The sequence below is a fragment of the Nicotiana tomentosiformis genome, chromosome 5 (assembly GCF_000390325.3).
Source record: "Nicotiana tomentosiformis chromosome 5, ASM39032v3, whole genome shotgun sequence".
NCBI lineage: Eukaryota > Viridiplantae > Streptophyta > Magnoliopsida > Solanales > Solanaceae > Nicotiana > Nicotiana tomentosiformis.
Genome location: NC_090816.1, coordinates 1239503 through 1258794, shown reverse-complemented (window position 1 = coordinate 1258794; position 19292 = coordinate 1239503). Strand labels below are relative to the sequence as shown.

The following is a 19292-nucleotide window of genomic DNA, read 5'->3' as shown; positions in this document are numbered from 1 at the left end:
CTGTTTTGATTTCCACGAGATATTATTTGCAATTATTTGGTGTCATTAAATGTGACATACTATTTAATTCATTTTTAATGTCATTTTATTTTACTACATTGATAAACATTTTACCATACCATTATTATATTCCAGTAGGGCCTCACCTGATCTCGTCACTACTCTACTGAGGTTAGGCTTGACACTTACTGGGTATCGCTGTGGTGTACTCATACTACGCTTTTGCACATCTTTTTGTGCAGATCCAGCTATATTTTACCAGCCTAGACGTCATTGAGTGACCTGCGCACGGAGACTTCGAGGTATATCTGCCAGCGTCCGCAGACTCCGGAGTCCCCTTCTATCATTTTATGTTGCTTCCTTATATTTTAACTAGACCTTGACATATAGAGACATTGAGAATAAATTCTTAGAAGCTTGTGACTTATTTCAACCGGGTTTTGGGAGTTGAAATTGTTTGAATTGTAGTTTATTTATTTCAGATATTTATTATTATTCCGCATTGATAGGCTTACCTAGTCTTAGAGACTAGGTTCCATCACGATATCCTACGGAGAGAATTTGGGGTCGTGACAATATTTCCTTTTGTTATAAAGATTTCAGAGTTATGTTCTAATAAGACTGTATAAGAATTGTGATTTAGGAACCTTGCTGATAATTGTACTAATTGAAATTAAAGTATAGCTTTTTAATCATAGATACACTGATCACTACCTTTTAACAAGATCTTTTACATATTTCATATGTTTATATCAAAGTTCTTTGTTCGTGAATTGAAAACATAGCAAATGAGCTCTTCCTAACATAAAAGTTTTATTACTTTGTATGGGTATCAAACTTTTGATTTTATACTAAGGCTTAATTTTGTGTTACAATCGTTTTAACATGTTACTTGGACAGCTGCATCACAAAATCGGTAACAATTCTACACATTTACAATTACTTTTTTAAAGAAAGTTATTAAGATAGTGGTACATATACCAATTGAAATTGCTAGATTTTCCAATCGAACCACAATAATTAATCTTGTGTTTGTACCATTTTAGATTGCAAAAATTAGATAAGAAAAAAAATAGTTTGCACTATTTGCATGGGACTCACGTTCAACACACGTATTAAAAAATTAGTTTTCTTTAAGCTGCACAGTGGAAAAGCCTTGTAACAATGTTGTAGGCATACAGGAAAGCGACAAAGTTTGTTTTCTATGTCCTATTACAGACATGAGATTACGTAGAACAGTATACTTCTACTCCATAATTTGGCAACTCTAGAAAACATTGTATTTGAAAAATTGCTTTTCAAAAAAATAACAGTTTGTGTTTGGCTAATCAATTTGAAAATTACTTTTAAACAATAATTTATGTTTGGTCAAACTTTTCAAAAAGCACTTTTAAGTATTAAATTACAAATACGGACATGAACAGATTTGCTTAATAGTTAATATTATATAAGTAGATAAATAATTATAAATATTTATTATTAAAGATAATAATTAAGTTTTTTTATTTTATTTAAGTAAAATATAAAAATAAAATTGAAAAGTACTTTATTCTTTCAAGATAATTTAAATATATCAAAAAATCATTCAATAAATATGAAAGTTCATCCCAAAAGTCATTTTATATTACTTAATAGTTTAAACTAAGTAAGGTTATTTTGGTATATATAATATTTTGCAAAAGATATTTTTGGTAGGAGGAAAAGTCAAAATTGCTTCTACTTCTGCTTCTCGAAAGAAACTATTTTTTTTCTGCTTCTTCAAAACTACTTCTGCTTCTAGCTAAAAACACCCTTTTTCCCAAAAAAAAAGCTTGGCCAAACACCTAGAAAAAAAATACTTTTTTGAAAAAAAAAAAGCACTTTTGGCATGGTAAGAAGCTTGGCTAAACAGGCTATAAATTTCATCCCAAACACAACTTCAACATCCAAATACTCTTTTTGAAACTTCAACTTCAGATACTCATTTTTTCCAACTTCAATCAAATATTGTCCAAACACCTACTTGTATAATCTTCAAGCTCAACCTACTACCAATGAAATATCTTCAAACAAAGAAAATAATTGCAGGATGCCATAGAGTTCTAAACAAGAAGTGTCAAAATAGCATCAGAACAAATAGCAGAATAGTAAATTCTCCAAAACTATTTTATGTGTTGGATATTATCACTACTTCTATGCAGGGAAATATTTCATTACAATTTGTGGAGAACATATTCAGCTAGAAAATAACTGCAAACTCAGTAGTAAGATATACTGTACAAAAATTTACAGCTGTAAAATTTTCAAACTCAGATGAGAAGTAGAAACCAGAAGACAAGAATGAACTCCAGATACATCGAGCTGACCCTGAAAGTTATATATAATATATATGTATAAATACGTAGAGCACTGGTGCAAGTCTGGAAACCAGCGCTAAGCTCCATCAAAACTTTTAGCACTTTGTCACAATGCTATTTTTGCTGTGATTCTTCCTCCTCATCTCTTTTAACGGAGGCTAAAATTGAACCAAGTTGAAGCCTGAACTCGGCAAATTTCTCCATTGGCATAATGTTATCCAGAGAATGGAACGAGATCTCAAAGAAAGTCGGCTTTGGTGTGGAGGGACAGCCGATATATCCAATTAATTCCTGCACAGCAAGTACATGGAACTTTTGGGGTCCATTCAGCGCAATGTTGTGAACCCGGTGCTCATAAATCTTCCCATCTTTGTCTAGTTTATACTCTGAAGTGCCATCAAATCGACCACGACTCTCCCATGGAACACGGGGAATGCCATGAACAGTCCATCGAACCATTATCATGCCTTCCACAGGCTGCCATACACTAACAATATCTATCCACAAAGCCCTAAAGAACATCCTGCCATGGAATCGTAAAGCCCAAAAGATCGATTTATAGTTCTCGATGCCAGTAAAAGTATTGAGGGGATCTTTGAAGACTATATCATCCCTGTAGAGAAAGAAGAAAACCATCAACAACTAGAATTATTATATCACAATAATAACTCAAAATAACAGCAATAACAATTGCGTCTCCTGGAGCAAAGGAAAGCACGAGCAATCAGAAGCACAAGCAAAGGAGAACCACTTGCAGAGAGCTTTGCAAACACTTAGAGAACACAACCTATATGCCAAATTCTCTAACTGTGAGTTTTAGCTAGACGCGATGGCATTCTTAGGCCATATGAATCCTTTATGTTCATTCCGCTTTATTTGAGCTTGTTTCATTCCTGTATTTAATATTTGTCTTGATTATCTAAAACTAGAGGATCACCAATCTTACCTTATTCCTAGATTGACATACAACCATATATAAACTAATATAAGTGTGCTGATACAGCTAAATCTATATATAAACTAGTTGGCATCACATATATGGATCATTTGCTTTGATTATGTTCTGTTCTTCGTTAATCCACATGGATTTCTAGAGATTGTAAGTGTTATGAGGCAATTCATCTCTATGCGATTTTAGGTTTACCTCGTCCATTTACATCTGTCAGGTCAAAATTTAACTACAATAATATCAGCCTACCATTAAATTTCAACTAACAAAGCTAGAGCAACAACAGTTACATGTACAAGTAATTGCCGTAGCATCAAGGTAAAGAAAGATTGACATAATACCACAAAGAAAAAAGAAATTACTTCTGGAGATCAACTAAAAGATTGAATTCAATTAGTAATGCTTTAACATTTCTATATTTTTTAATGAAAAGTTTTTATAGCCACAAATATGTTAGAAAATGTTTAAAGATCACAACTTTCAAAAATCTTATAACAAGACAAATGTTATGGAATATTTAGCTCCATATATTTAAAAAGACTATTTTTTTCTTAAACAAATTATGCCAAACAAATGGAAACAAAAGGGATTAGCTGATTAGGATATTTTCTAAAGAGAATTCTTACCTGTAGATATCAAAGTTTAGCTCTTTATAGAAAAGCGCAGGAAACTCTTCTCTGAGAATCCGAATAGCGTAACCCGTATTCAGATAGTAATTCCGCTTCTGCTCTTCCTCCTTATCCAGCTTCGTAGACGACATCGTACTAACCTTCAACGGAGCTGATAATTGTCCGTTTGGAATAGCGAGTTTCTTTACATTTCTATGGTTTACGCCGGAAAATATACTGGACGGACGGCGACCGGTGGAGAACGAGGAAATGTCCGGCGACGGTAAGAGAGTGGCCATAAAACGTCAAAATTAGAGAATTGTGAAACTGGAAGTGAACATTTTAGTAAAAATTGTATGCGAATATTCGAGAGAGAGGGGATTTTGTTTGGTTGCTGAAAAATCTTATCGGAAAAAGACAGAGCAGGGGCAGAAAGTGAGAGGGAAGGAAATAAAGAAGGGAATTTGGATAAGTTTTTGTTTGGATTGGATAATTGAAATTATGGGTTCCAATTGGTGGATGAAATTGAACATAGAACAGTCAAATGTCTAATCAACATTATTGTAGGACTGATTTGAACTTTGCAGGTCTTCACATGTTTTTTCTCAATTTGTTTTCCTGAATAATATTTTATACTTAGCAAATATAAATGGGTAATTTGGTCAAATCGATATACTTTTACATTTTTTGACAAATCACTTTTAGCCTCTTTGGCCAATTATTTTTTGGTTCAAAAGTGTATTTTTTTTTTTTTTGGCCAAAAATGTTCTTTTCCAAAGTTAAGACATTTCGTCTAACTTTTAGAAGGAAAACAAATACGTTAGAGTAGAAGTATAATGCGCAGAGTTCAGGATTAGCCGAATCACAAGGGAACCTTAACCTGTATTTCTGCACGAGATTCATCTCCCAAAATGTTCATTACTTCATCACAATTAAGTAAACCATCAATTAACATTTCGTCAATATATTCTATTATATCATTAATATGAAAAAACGATAATAACCTGCTCTATTTTTTGTATAGTTTCTAAATATCCAAGTATTGATTGAGAAAATGATTAATTTAGTTCAATTGAATAAAAGCATCAGTTAAATTGATAGTTCATGAACAAAAACAATAAAGTATATTGTAGCAATACGAGGTGTAGCGACGAAAAAGAAGGGTTTACCTTATATTAGCAATGCAATATTATAGCTACTAAAAGTCAATTACAATCTTTTACAACAAATTCTGAATACCATATATGACCTTAAAATAACTGGGGTCAAAGGTTAACTACGGAGCTGCCGCCTTAAGATAAAAAAAAGTAGAGGTGCAGATACAAATAGAAGGTTTTGCCAATAATCAAACTACCTAACAAAATTGCATATAATATAACTTAATAATCGAGTTCTTAACAAAACTATAATAGCCTGTTTTGTCAAGTTTCTAAAATTAGCTTATTTTTAAAAAGTGTTTATCAAAAAAAAAATTTTAATGAGACTTCTTTTGTGGTTGGCTAATGAATTTGAACAACAATTAGTGTTTTGTCAAGTTTTTAAAAAGTGATATTTTATAAAAATTACTTTTTAAAAAAATACTTTTCGATAAAAGCTAATACTCTTAAAATCTCATCTCATACTAGGTCACGGACATACCCTCCTGGCTTAGCTGCTCGAAATGCCTACGTAACTCCTCCCTTCGGCTCGGTGGCACAAACTTCTCCAAGAAGAGAACGGAGAACTCGTGCCATGTAAGTGGTGCAGCATCGGCTGGCTTGCTCCGCTCATAGGTCTCCCACCTTCTGAAAGCTACTCCCAACAACTGAAAAGTAGTAAATGAGACCCAACTAGTCTCCAGAATACCTGTCATGCGAAGAATCCGCTGACACCTATCCAAAACCTGCGGGGCGTTCTCTGACTCAGCCCCACTGAATGATTATGGCTTGAGCCTCCCAAACCTCTCTAGTCTCTTCTGCTCCTCGTCACTCAAAATGGAACCCACCTGGGCCTGAGCAACTGCAACTGACTGGGCTAGTAGTACCTCGGTGTCTGAAGCCCTTGCACCACCTGCTCTAGAGTACGGGCGGCGGGAGTCTAAGCACCTCCCCCGGCCTGAGAAGTGGCTAGTGCGGTCGGAACTGAAACCGCTTGAGCAAGGCTAGTACAAAGAGTCAATATCTGGGCGAGAGCCTCCTGAAGGCCTGGAATCACAATGGGCACAGTTGGTGCCTGAGCTGGTCCCACCGGCTCAACCACATCTGGAATCTACTCATGAGCTGGAGCAACTGGTGGGTGTACAGGTACTGCTCTAGCTACTGTACGAGTTGCACCTCGGCCTCTACTGTGGCTCCGGCCTCTCGTGGCCCTAGCTGGTGGTCGTCCGCCCAATCTGGTAGCAAGTGTCCTCACCATCTGTGAGAGAATAGAATAACAGAAGTTTAGTTTCCAGAATCAACAAATTCGCACGACAAGAATACAAGAAAGTGAAGTTTTCCTAATGGTTTGGAAGCCTCTCGAAGATAAGTACAGACGTTTCCGTACCGACCCGCAAGACTCTACTAAACCTGCTTATGACTCGTGAGTGTAACGACCCGACCGGTCATTTTGAGTCCTAGCGCGTCGTTCGGCAGTTTGAGGCCATGAGCAGCTTCACTTCAGGTATTATGACTAGTACGCGTAGTCGGAATTGAAATTCAAGGAGTTCAGAATTGATTTGGAAAGGAATCCTCATTTCAAAAGTTTTAAGTTGGAAGAATTGACTAAGGTTGGATTTTGAGTAAACGATCTCGGAATCGGGATTTTAAGGTTCCAACAGGTTCGTATGATGATTTCAGACTTGGGCGTATGTCCGGATCGGGTTTTGGATGACCCGAGAGTGTTTCGGCGACTATTGTGGAAATTAACATTTTGGAAAATTTTCATAAATTTGGGTCGAGATGTATTTCAATGTTATCGATGTCTATTTGGGATTCCAAGTCTGGGAATAGCTCCGTATGGTGATTCTAGAATTGGGAGCGCGTCCAGAAGTAGATTCGGAGGTCCGTAGGTCATTTTGGAGTTATTTGGCTAAAGCTAAAAATTTGAAGGTTTTTGAGAAGTTTGACCGGAAGTGAACTTTTTAATATCGGGGTCGGAATTCGATTCCGGAAGTTGGAGTAGGTCCGTAATGTCTAATGTGACTTGTGTGCAAAATTTGAGGTCAATCGGACGTGATTTGATAGGTTTCGACATCGAATGTAGAAGTTTAAAATTTTAAAGTTCATTAAGCTTGGAATGGGGTGCGATCATGAATTCAACGTTGTTTGATGTGATTTGAGGCCTCTAGCAGGTCCGTGTTATGTTATGGGATAGGTTGGTGTGATTAGGCGGGTCCTGGGGGCCTCGGGCGTGTTTCGGGATGGTTTCAGACCATTTTCCTTAGTTTTATGATCGCCGGTTTCTGGTGTATCGGGTATGCATCGCGATCGCGGAATGGAGGACGCGATCACGAAGAGCAAATTGGACTAGAGGGGTCAGATGTTCTATGCGATCGCGGAAGTGGACTCGCGATCGCGTAAGAGGGAGTTCTGAGCTGGGAAATCATGTCTTCGCGTTCGTGAAGTTTGGTCTGCGATCGCGTTGTTCTGGATTGTTGTATATTGCGAACGCATGGGAAAGTTCGTGTTCGCGAAGAAGAAGCTTTTGGGCAGCTGGTTGTTGGCCTTCGCGATCGCGAGGTGATTTTCGCGATCGCGAAGTGGAAGGGCCTGGGCAGTGTTCTTTTAAAATCGGGGATTTGGCTCCTTTTCACTTCATTTCTTCCATAGGAGGCGATTTTGGAGCAATTTTGGAGTGTCATTTTCATCATCTACTATGTGGTAAGTGATTTATTCTCATTGTGTGCTATATTTAATATACCAATGATATGATTTAAGCATAGATCACGAAGAGCGGCTGTAAACCTAATATCATGAAATGAGTAAACAATTCTTTTGTTAATAAGAGATGTCCAAATTCCTATTTCATCATTTATCAATTTATCTCAGACCAGGGAGGCAATATCATTTTTTAAAAATTTCAAGGCAAGCAATACAAGCATGTGTAAATCATGCCAAGGTCGTACGGTCCGATCCAATAAATATTTAAACTGTGCACTGCCAGAGAGTCGAATGACGCGAATCATAGATGTATCTATTTAATCTGCCGAGGCGAACGACCCACTCCCATGAGAGTAGTAGGAAATACCCCGCTCGCGAATCATACGTGCGACACGGTCAAACATAAATTTAAGAAATCACCCCACTCGCGGATCATACTTGCGACGTGGTCAAATATAAATTTAACATTAAAATCATATCTCTTTCTTGATTCTTTTCAAAATAAGGGAAAATTCAGTTGTTATATTATTCCTCAATTATTTTCGAAATTATGAAGTTCAAATGAAATCTTTTAAATCTTAAGTTCTTCAATTTCAACTTCTTTCAAAACATTTAATAAGCAAACTTAATCTCGCTCCCTTTCAAGGCAAACAATAAACATAAATCAGTAACAATATCAACAAGGCATGATGTGAGCCTAAAACTTCCCGGACGTAGGCATAGCTAGTAGTTACGTACGGACTCTCGTCACCTCGTGCGTACGTAGACCATACAAATAGAAGCACATAATAATTTAGTTCACCTATGGGGTTAATTCACCCTTACAAGATTAGAAAGGAGACTTATCTCGCTCCGAAGTTCCACAACCGGCTTTCGAGCCCTTCAAACAACTCGAATCGATGCACAAAGCCCCAAAACTAGCCAATAATTATGTAAACCCATTAATATATACTCAATATATTCCAATTTAATATAATTTCTAACCCCAATCGAAAAGTCGATAAAAATTACACTCGGGTCCACGTGCTCGGATCCCAAAATATTTCGAAGATAAACTTTACACATAACACCACGAACTCAAATATATAATTTATTATCAATTTCATGCCCAAATTCGTGGTCGAAATCCAAAAATATAAATTTCTAGGTTTTCTTCCAAATCGAACAAGTTTTCTTAAAAGTTATAACTCACATGTTTATTCATGAGTATGGGTCAAGGACTCGTTTAAGCTTCTTACTCTAATGGGATCGGGCCGTTCACCTAGGCAGAATTTATGTACCACACTCTCATGGAAGCGGACAGTTTGCCTCGGCAGTTTAATAGATGCATCTATGGTTCGTATCGTTTGACCTTCGTCAGTGCACAATTTAATAATTATGTTGGATCGGGATGTATGCCTCGCCATTTCTAAAAATATCCTCATGGAATCATGCGAAATATTTGGCAAGAAGCCAGGGTATCTATAAATCTTTCCCTGATTCGAATTATAACAACCTATTTGGTAAGGTCCATTATACACATATATATGCTCCGGTTGAGGAGGAATTTGCTAACTAAGAGCTTGAGTTTATTGTAAGAAGGATAATTGTACCACATATTTACACTTGTTTATTTTATTTATTTACTTTGCCTCATATTTGTTCACCTCCTTACTGTACTTGATATTGTCGGACCACTAGTGAGTGTCGATGTCGACCCCTCGTCACTACTTCTCCGGGGTTAGGCTAGATACTTACTGGGTACACATGGATTTACGTACTCATACTACACTTGTTGCACATTTTTGTGCAGGTACATATGTGACTAGTGGCCTTGTGAGAGCAGAGGCATGTATGGATGTGCGGAGTTACGTGAGTTGCATTCCATATTACGACCCGCAGCCGATAGAGTCTCCTTCAGAGTATTTATATTTCTCCTGTCCAAATTTGTATTCCGGACAAATTTTGTATTTTATTTTACATTCCTAGCTGATGCTAATGCACTTGTGACACCGGGTTTTGGGGTGATTATGGGTTGTCATGTATTGAAATTGTTAAAAATATTATTATTTACTCTGTAAATTCCATCTTTTACTATTTAATTGAAAGAAATATGATTTCAAAAAAATATTTAAATGATAACCAAATTAAGTATTTATTTTTGGCTTGCCAGACAACGGTGTCCGGCGCTATCACGACCTTTAATGAATTTTGGGTCGTGACAATATGGTATCAGAGCACTATGTTCACTTAGGTCTCATGAGTTATGAACAAGTCTAGTAGAGTCTTGCGGATCGGTACGAAGATGTCTGGAGTTATCTTCGAGAGGCTACAAGGTTGTTAGGAGCCCTTCCCTTCTTGATTCCTCATTGTGCGACTTGATTCCTTTGAGGCTTATGCCTTAATTTCTTTCCTATTCAATCTTATGTGATGTACAACGCTTGTTAGCAATTAGGGATCGAGAAATTGTGATGGTACAGCTGAGGTGGTGCAGGATGTTTCTCCCTGCGTATCCGATTGGGTTGATGTCATCGCCTTGCGGAAGGATGTCCTATCGTTTTAGCTCAGTATTAGTAATCCTTATGTTTTGGAGATTGGGCACTGTTTGTTATGATGTCTATGAGTTATTATAGCACAATATTGATGTAATGGTAGGATACTTGTCTACGTGTTGGGGCAGTGAATGATTCGAGAGAGTTTCTTCTCAATGCATGATTCAGAGGTTCAGTGTTTTATTTCCAGCAGAGGAAAGGCAATCGGACTAAGAATGGTTAGGGTTGGGTTGATGGAGTAACGAGGCTTGGTATTTTCGAGCATGGTGGAATCTTCACCCGTGATGTGGTGTCGTCGTCCTTGATTGAATGTGTTAAGCTCACCGGTGTTATGGCCTTCTTCAAAAATCACCTTTAGGGCAGAGTATTGTGAATAGTGCCGGGAAAGCGGCTGTCAGAGATCGCGGTGTGCAATGGTTCAGGATCGAATCGGTGTTCCTAGTGTTGATGGTTCGAGAAGGATGATCTTCATAGAGGCTTTAAAGTTGGGAATGATTTATTGGTTCAAGTGCTACAGAGACGGATTTGATTTAAGGCAACAACTGGGCAGCGGAGAATGAGCAAGGATATGTAGAAGGTGTCTTGTGGTGGTTAAATTTCTAGAAGGCCAAATGTGAGAAGTGGAAGTCGAGAAGTTGCTTAAAGGAGAGGGTTTAACCAAAGTGGGAGAGTGGTGGAGTAGCATATGGGTTCTATGATAGGATAGCCACACGCCTTGGGGAAAGTTTACAGCAATTTGGGAATTCATGGTGGACAATGACTAGGTCCACGGATTTTATTTGGATGCAACATGACTTCGGATTTGAAATGCATTATTGCACCATTAGTTGATGGCAATGGGGAGTGAACTGACTTGTACAGTTGGCAAATGAGCACGGGCTCATGATGGTTTACTAATTTCGTGGTGTTGACAGAGCTTCTACGAAGAATACTACTGGCTATCCAGCAAGAGGTCGAATATGTGAATGTGGCTGGTGATTTAAAATGTTCACGAAATGTTTAACAAGAGGATTTCGAGCAATTTGGCAGGTCGATTGTGCTGGCTCATGTCTACGAGGAAGGAGGAATATTGGTCGGTTCCGGGGTTATGTAATCGTATCTTCAAGCTAAGTGGAAGATCCCCCCCTCCCCCATCTACGATTGGTTTGCATAGTTGTCTACTTGTGAGGTTTCTGGTTATCGGCATATTAGTGGGTTATTACGACTAAGGGAACAAAATATCAGTGGTAATTTGAGAAAAGGATTGGAGGAATGTGTGCTATACTTGGGCCTTATCGGTTCATGTTCAGTTTTGAGAAGACTTAGAGTTTCTGCTTCTGGTGGAAGTAATGTACAAGGGAAAAGAATTAAGTTGGTGCTTCTTTGATAGGGTGTTCACGTGCTGGCAAAGCGCTAGAGTTTGGCTTATACTTGGGACCAAGACAGAGTGGGTGACTCTCAACAGTGGTCCTGGTGGGTTCAAGAATTTGAGTAAAATGCCTAAGTACTTGGAATGTTCTATGTTATCATTGGGTATGCGGTGCAGTATTGGAGGAAGGGAATAAGTAGCTCCGGATTTACGGAAAGTCTTGTAGAACTGGTGTACCAGTTGGCTATGCTATTGAGCGCTTAAGGAGAATATGAGACTGTTCATGGGTATTGAGATGATGTGGTCTCGTGGATTGGGTCATTCGGGATGAGTGTTGTTGGGTTTCGTTACGTTAATGAATGGAGCTATTGTTGTTTCTAAGGCACGTTGAGAGTAAATTGGATGTTGAGGATCAAGGTTGCAGTTGATGTCAGCAAGAATATCAAGAGCTCGGATGAGCAGGGAAGAATTCAGATGTTTAGAGTAAGCTGGTATTATCTTTAGCATCACCTGAGATCGGTGTCATGTGGAAGAGGATTTGTGTATTGACTTGTAGATTTTTTGACTCACTCTACAGAATTAGAACGGTTGGTTGTATGGATGTGCAGACCTTGTTACCTGGTGCGGAAGGTCGTGAGAGTGTATCCCATGGGAAGATTGTATAAGTGTGACATGTAGTCGCTTGATTGGTTAAAGATTTAAAACCAAGTATGGAGATTGTGGTACTATCACTAATGTGAGAATTTATACCTGAAGGACGATCGGTTCTTTTGGTTGTGGACTGTGGAAGTTTGTTCCGTATTTGATGACTGTTCTTGTATGTCATGGGAAAAGGGGTTTTTGTGGATCCTTGAAAGGTTATTAGCCCAGTGCGGTACGATCAGAATCGTCTTGAGGTCCGTGGATGGATCTAAATGTGAATATGGGATCTATATCAGGCCGGAGGTGTTCATTTCAGCATAGCGTTCTTTTCGGAGGGGTCTTCAGGCCTTGGATGTTATTTCTGTTGTTGGCCCTTCCGTGTAGTCTCTATTATGCCATGTGGGTTGTGAGGCGGTTTGATTATTCACACTCGTATGGAGATCCCGTATAGTATGCGGTGTTATATGAGCAGGATGGCTCTCGAGATGCAGGTCATTTATTACACCTTAGTCGTGCTTGAGTTTTGTAGTGTATGGCGCTATCTGTTTCCCTAGGGATGGTATTGTACACTTGGCGTGGCTTGTGGTCGACATTCGGGTATTTTGTAGTAATGAGCATTGTAGCTCGGTAAGCATTTCCTTACAGGTTATTATGTGTGGATCGGATGGAATGCCACAACGGGTATCATGTTTGGATCAGGTGGCACGACGCCACTGGTATCATGTTTGGATCAGGTGGCACGGCACCACGGGTATCATGGTTGGATCGGGTGGCACGGCGCCACGGGTATCATGGTTGGATCGGGATACACGTCGCAACAGTGTGATGTTGAGTACAATTTCCCATATCTATTATTGTGTGTTTTGCTTCTCATTTTCTAAGGAAGGTTCATAACATCTTTTCGGTTGTTTAAATTAGTTACGTGGGTTGAGTAGTTCTTTCCAGAGTTCGTTTCCTTATGTATCACATTTCAGTTTGTAGCTTGTTGGCAAATTGTGGCATCATATGAGACTTTTGGCAGTGTCTGAGGTAGCTTATTTCCTGAGCAACTTGAACTGGGTGAGACGAGATTATTGGACCTGGGATCAATACGATCAGATTTATATGGGGCACATTAAAGAGTAAATATCGATATTTAGTCCAGAATGAGGTAATGGTTCTTGTTGGGAGGAGAGACTCAATAGATTGTGACTCGGCAGGTGGTTACAAGTTTCTACACGCCTCTTCTATCGTGGTGGTACTTCGAGAGCTGAAGCGGGACTTATGCGCTTCATGAGATGTGTTGTGGGCATCTAATTTGTGGGATTCCGGCTATTGTTGTCAGGGGAAGTCATTATGGTCGTGTGAAAAATGCGATACATGGTGTGAATTCGGTAAAAGTATACAATCATGTGTTGGTACATCATGTAGTGATGGATACGGTGTTCGTATGTTGGGGACAGACCTGGTAGAGAATTTCAGATGTTGGAATTTGGCTCTAAGGCTTATTTGACTAGATAAAAGGGAGGATTTTCTGGTTGGCTCGAGCTAATGCGCCCAACCGTATTGTGGTGGCACAAAAAGGTGCACGAGATGTTGAATAGGGATTTCGGACAACTCCAGAGCAGTTCTAAGCACGTTCGAGGATGAACGTATGTTTAAGTGGGAGAGAATGTAACGACCTGACCGATCGTTTTGAGCTCTAGCGTTCAGTGGTTTGAGGCCCTAAGCAGCTTCACTTCAGGTATTATGACTTGCACGTATGGTCGGAATTGAATTTAGGAAAGTTTGGGGCTGTTTTAGATGGGAAATTATAATTTCGGAAGCTATAATTTGGAGGAATTGACTAATGTTTTACTTTTGAGTAAAGGTCAATGGAATCATGATTTGAAGGTTCCAACAGGTTCGTATGATGAGTTTGGACTTCGGCATATGTACGGATCAGGTTTCGGATGACCCGGGAGCGTTTCGGCCTCTATTATGGATATTGGCATTTTGGAAGGATTTCATAAATTTGGGTTGAAGTGTATTTCAATGTTATCGATGTTCGTTTAGGATTTCGAGCCTGGGAATAGAATCGTATGGTGATTCTAGTCTTAGGAGCGCGTACGGATGTAAATATGGAGGTCCATAGGTCATTTCGGGATCATTTGGCGAAAGTTGGAAATTTGAAGGTTTCTGGAAATTTTGACCGGGAGTGGACTTTTAGATATCGGGGTTGGATTCCGATTTACGAAAGTTGGAGTAGGTCCATAATGTCAATTATGACTTGTGTATAAAATTTGAGGTGAATCAGACGCGATTTGATAGGTTTCTGCATCGAAGGTAGAAGTTTGAAGTTCTAAAGTTCATTAAGCTCGAATTGGGGTACGATTCATGATTTCGATGTTGTTTGGTGTGATTTGAGGGCTCGACTAAGTCCGTATTGTATTTTAGGACTTTCTAGTATATTTGGTTAAGGTCCCGAGAGCCTCGAGTGAATTCGGGATGGTTAACGGATCGAGCATGGACTTGGAAGAAGGGTTGAGGCAGCTGATATCTGGTGCAATCACACCTGCGTGAAAAGGGTCGCAGGTGAGAGCCTGCAGGTGCGACGATGTGGTCGCAAAAGCGACATTTAGATGGAGCTGGGATGGCCGCAGATGAGAGGAAAGCTCCGCAGAAGTGGAAAGTCTCCCCATGTGAGAGACCGCAGGGGCGCGTTAGGCATCGCAGGTGCGGAGCTGTGCTGGGCAGAGGGTATGCGTAGGTGCGAGGTTTTGGCCTCACCTGCGAGACTGCAGATGCGGTGAAGCGGCCGCAGGTGCGGTAGTCATGCTGGGCAGTTTTCTTTTTAAACAAAGGAGTTGGATCAATTCCACTTCATTTCATCCATGGGAGCCGATTTTGGAGTGCCATCTTCATCAGCTATTACGGGGTAAGTGATTTCTTCACATTATGAGTTAAATACATGATTTTTATATGGATTCAAGCATGAAAATTTGTAGAAATTTGGGATTTTGAAGAAAACCCTATAAATTGGTATTTTTGAATTTTGACCACGAATTTGGGCATGAAATTGAGAATAAATCATATATTTGAGTTTGTAATGTTATGGGTAATATTTATCTTCGAAAACTTTCTGAATCCGGGCACATGGGCCCAAGGGTTGATTTATCGACTTTTCGAGCGGAGTGGAAATTTGTTTAAATTGATTTGTTGCGAGTATTAGAGTATATGTTTATGGGTTTGCACATTGTTTGACTAGTTTTGGAGCAATGTGCATCAATTTGAGGTGTTAGAGAGACTTTGGAGCCGGTTATTGAATTTCGGAGCGAGGTAAGTCTCATGTCTAACTCTATGAGGGGGAAACTACCCATAGGTGATATATTTGATGTGTACAACTTGTTGCAGGGACTACGTATGCACGAGGCGACAGGAGTTCGTACGTAGCTAGATTCATGTTATTGTCCGGGTAGACTTAGGTTCACACCATGTTGTACTTGTACTATAATGATTATCCTTGCTCATTTAGTTCTTTATTTTGCATTATGACTTGAGACTAGACATGCGTAGAGTGATAGACTTGCTATTGTAGAGTTTTTGAGGGTTTCATCATTTTCCACAGAATAATGGTGTTCCTCTAACGGATTTCTCATGCGTTGTGCGTTTTCATCGAACAATTTTCCTTAAAAGTTATAATTCACATGTTTATTTGTGAGTGGGGGTCAAGGATCCATTTAAGCTACTTACTCTAATGGGATCGGGCCGTTCGCCTCGACAGGAATTATGTACCACACTGTCATGGGAGCAGACCGTTCGCATCGGCAGTTTAATAGATGTATCTATGGTTCGTGCCGTTCGACCTTCGTCAGTGCACAGTTTAATAATTATGTTGGATCGGGCCGTATGCCTCGGCATTTCTACAAAATATCCTCGCGGAATCGTGTGAAATATTTGGCAAGAAGCCATGGTATCTATAAATCTTTCCCTGATTCGAATTATAACAACCTATTTGGTGAGGTCCATTATACACACATATATATATATATATATATATATATATATATATATATATATATATATATATATATATATATATATATATATATATATATATATATATATATATATATATATATGCTCCGGTTGAGGAGGAATTTGCTAATTAAGAGATTGAGTTTATTGTAAGGAGGATAATTGTACCACATATTTATACTTGTTTATTTTATTTATTTACTTTGCCTCATATTTGTTCACCTCCTTACTGTACTTGATATTGTCGGACCACTAGTGAGTGTCGATGTCGACCGCTCGTCACTACTTCTTCGGGGTTAGACTAGATACTTACTGGGTACACGTGGATTTACGTACTCATACTACACTTGTTGCACATTTTTGTGCAGGTACATATGTGACTAGTACCTTGTGAGAGCAGAGGCATGTATGCATGTGGGGAGTTACGTGAGCTGCATTCCATATTACGACCCGCAGCCGGCAGAGTCTCCTTCAGAGTATTTATATTTCTCTTGTCCAAATTTGTATTCCGGGCAGATGCTGTATTTTATTTTACATTCCTAGCTGATGCTCATGCATTTGTGACACCGGGTTTTAAAGTGATTATGGGTTGTCCCGTATTGAAATGGTTGAAAATATTATTATTTACTTTGTAAATTCCATCTTTTACTATTTAATTGAAGGAATTATGATTGCAAAAAAATATTAAAATGAGAACCAAATTAAGTATTTATTTTTGGCTTGCCTGACAACGGTGTCCGGCGCCATCACGACCTTTAATGGATTTTGGGTCGTGACACACAGACTCCCATCGCTGGTACTCCAGAGCAGTGGGTTCAGGTCGACCAGGTTCCAGAGATTATACCGATACAACCAGTAGCTCCAGCTCAGCCCAAGGTTAGGGCAACAGTTTATGAGGCGGAGTATCTCAGACTTGAGAGGTACAAGAAGTACCACACTCCCACCTTCAGTAGATTGGCGTCAGAGGATGCCAGGGTTTTCTGGAGGAGTGTCACCGTATTCTCCGTACTATGGGTGTAGCGGAGTCGAGTAGGGTTTCTTTTACTATATTCCAACTTAGAGGAGCAGCCTATCAGTGGTGGCGTGCTTATGAGTTGGGTAGTCCAGCTGAGGCGGCTTCAATTACATGGACTCAGTTCTCAGACACATTCTTAAGCGAGTATGTTCCCTAGAGTCTCAGAGACACATGGCGCGCGGAGTTTGAGCAGTTGTGCCAGGGTATTATAACTGTGTCAAAGTATGCCGTTTGCTTCAGTGATTTGGCCTGACATACACCAGCCCTGGTTGCCACAATTCGAGAGAGGGTTCGTCGGTTTATCGAGGTACTCCACCCCAATATCAGGCTTAGCATGGCCCGGGAGTTGGAGATGGATATTTCATACCAGCAGGTTGTGAATATTTCCAGGAGATTCAGGGGTATGCTTGCTTAGGAGAGAGGGGAGAGGGAGGCCAAGAGGTCTCAAGAGTCTGGAACTTATGGTGGTACTCATTCCCCAGATGCAGTTCGTTATGGTAGGGGTTATATGGGTCGCCCCATTCATTCAGCACTTCCAGCCGCCAGTGGTATCCGGACCCTCCTAGGCCCTAGGAGCCTTATTATGGACCGACAATATCTAGTGCGCCTCCTGCACGGGGTGCTTTTAGCAGTCAGTCTAGTAGACCTGGCCCGAGCCAGTCACAACAGTCATGCCCTCCAAGAGCTTTTTTTGAGTATGACGACACTCGCCATATGGTGAGGGATTGCCCCAGACTTAGGAGGGGTGCACCTCCATAGACTTCTCAGCCACCGCGTGCTCCACCGGGTCCTCAGGCTATGATTACAGCACCATCTACCATCCCACCTTCTCAGCCAGCTCAAGGCGGAGGTCGGGGAGGTCGAGGTCACCCTAGAGGGGGAGGCCAAGCCAGATATTATGCTTTTCTCGCTCGTACAGAGGCAGTTGCTTCCGACTCTGTCATTGCAAGTATTGTTCCGGTGTCATAGAGATGCGTCAGTTTTATTTGATCCAGGCTCTACCTATTCCTATGTGTCCTCTTATTTTTCTTCATATTTGGGTGTAGCCTGTGATTCCTTAAGTTCTCCTGTTTATGTGTCTACACCTGTGGGAGATTCTATTATTGTTGACCGTGTGTATCGATCGTGTTTGGTTGTTCTTAGTGGTTTTGAGACCAGAGCCAATTTATTATTGCTCAGCATGGTAGACTTTGATATTATTTTGGGCATGGACTGGTTGTCGCCCCATTATGCTATTCATGATTGCCACACCAAAATTGTGAAGTTGGCTATGCCAGGATTACCGCGATTAGAGTGGAGAAGTACCCTAGGGTATACTCCCAGCAGAATTATTTCATTTCTTAAAGCTCAACGAATGGTTGAGAAGGGGTGTAAGGCGTATCTAGCTTACGTGAGAGATGTTAGTATTGATACCCCTACAGTCGAGTCAGTCCCAGTGGAGAGGGATTTTCCAAATGTATTTCCAGCTGATCTTCCGGGCATGCCGCCAGACAGAGATATTGACTTTGGCATTGATTTGTTGCCGGGAACTCACCCTAGCTCTATTCCTCGATATCGTATGGCTCCTCCCTGAGTTGAAGGAGTTGAAGGAGCAGTTATAGGAGTTGCTTGATAAGGGCTTCATTCGGCCCAGTGTGTCACCTTGGGGTGCTCCTGTCTTATTTGTGGAAAAGAAGGATGGTTCTATGCTGATGTGTATTGATTACCGCCAGTTGAACAAAGTCACAGTGAAGAATAGGTATCCATTGCCTCGTATTGATGACCTATTTGATCAGTTACAGGGGTGCCAGAGTGTCTTTCAAGATTGACTTACGTTCAGGATATCATCAATTCAAGATTCGGGAGCCAGATATCCCAAAGACCATTTTCAGGACTCGCTATGGTCACTACGAGTTTCTTGTGATGTCATTTGTGCTGACCAATGCCCCTCTGGTATTTATGCACTTGATGCACAGTGTGTTCCGACCTTATATTGACTCATTCATCATTGTGTTTATTGATGACATTCTGGTGTACTCCCGGACTCGG

At 40.0% G+C, this 19292-nt stretch overlaps 2 protein-coding genes across 2 annotated transcripts; one reads left to right on the top strand and one right to left on the bottom strand.

Annotated features, from left to right (window-relative positions):
* Nucleotides 1-2131: 2131 nt before the first annotated feature.
* On the bottom strand, nucleotides 2132-4321 carry LOC104100927 (uncharacterized). Its single transcript, XM_009608294.4, has 2 exons — nucleotides 3912-4321; nucleotides 2132-2949 (listed from the first exon to the last, which is right to left on the bottom strand). Exons 1-2 carry the CDS (start codon nucleotides 4190-4192, stop codon nucleotides 2451-2453), a joined length of 780 nt encoding a protein of 259 aa, XP_009606589.1. The 5' UTR covers nucleotides 4193-4321; the 3' UTR covers nucleotides 2132-2450.
* A 14123-nt stretch (nucleotides 4322-18444) lies between these two features.
* LOC138891709 (uncharacterized) lies at nucleotides 18445-18837 on the top strand. The gene has a single exon (XM_070175463.1). The coding sequence runs from the start codon at nucleotides 18445-18447 to the stop codon at nucleotides 18835-18837; it is 393 nt and encodes a 130-aa protein (XP_070031564.1).
* The last annotated feature ends 455 nt before the right edge of the window (nucleotides 18838-19292 follow it).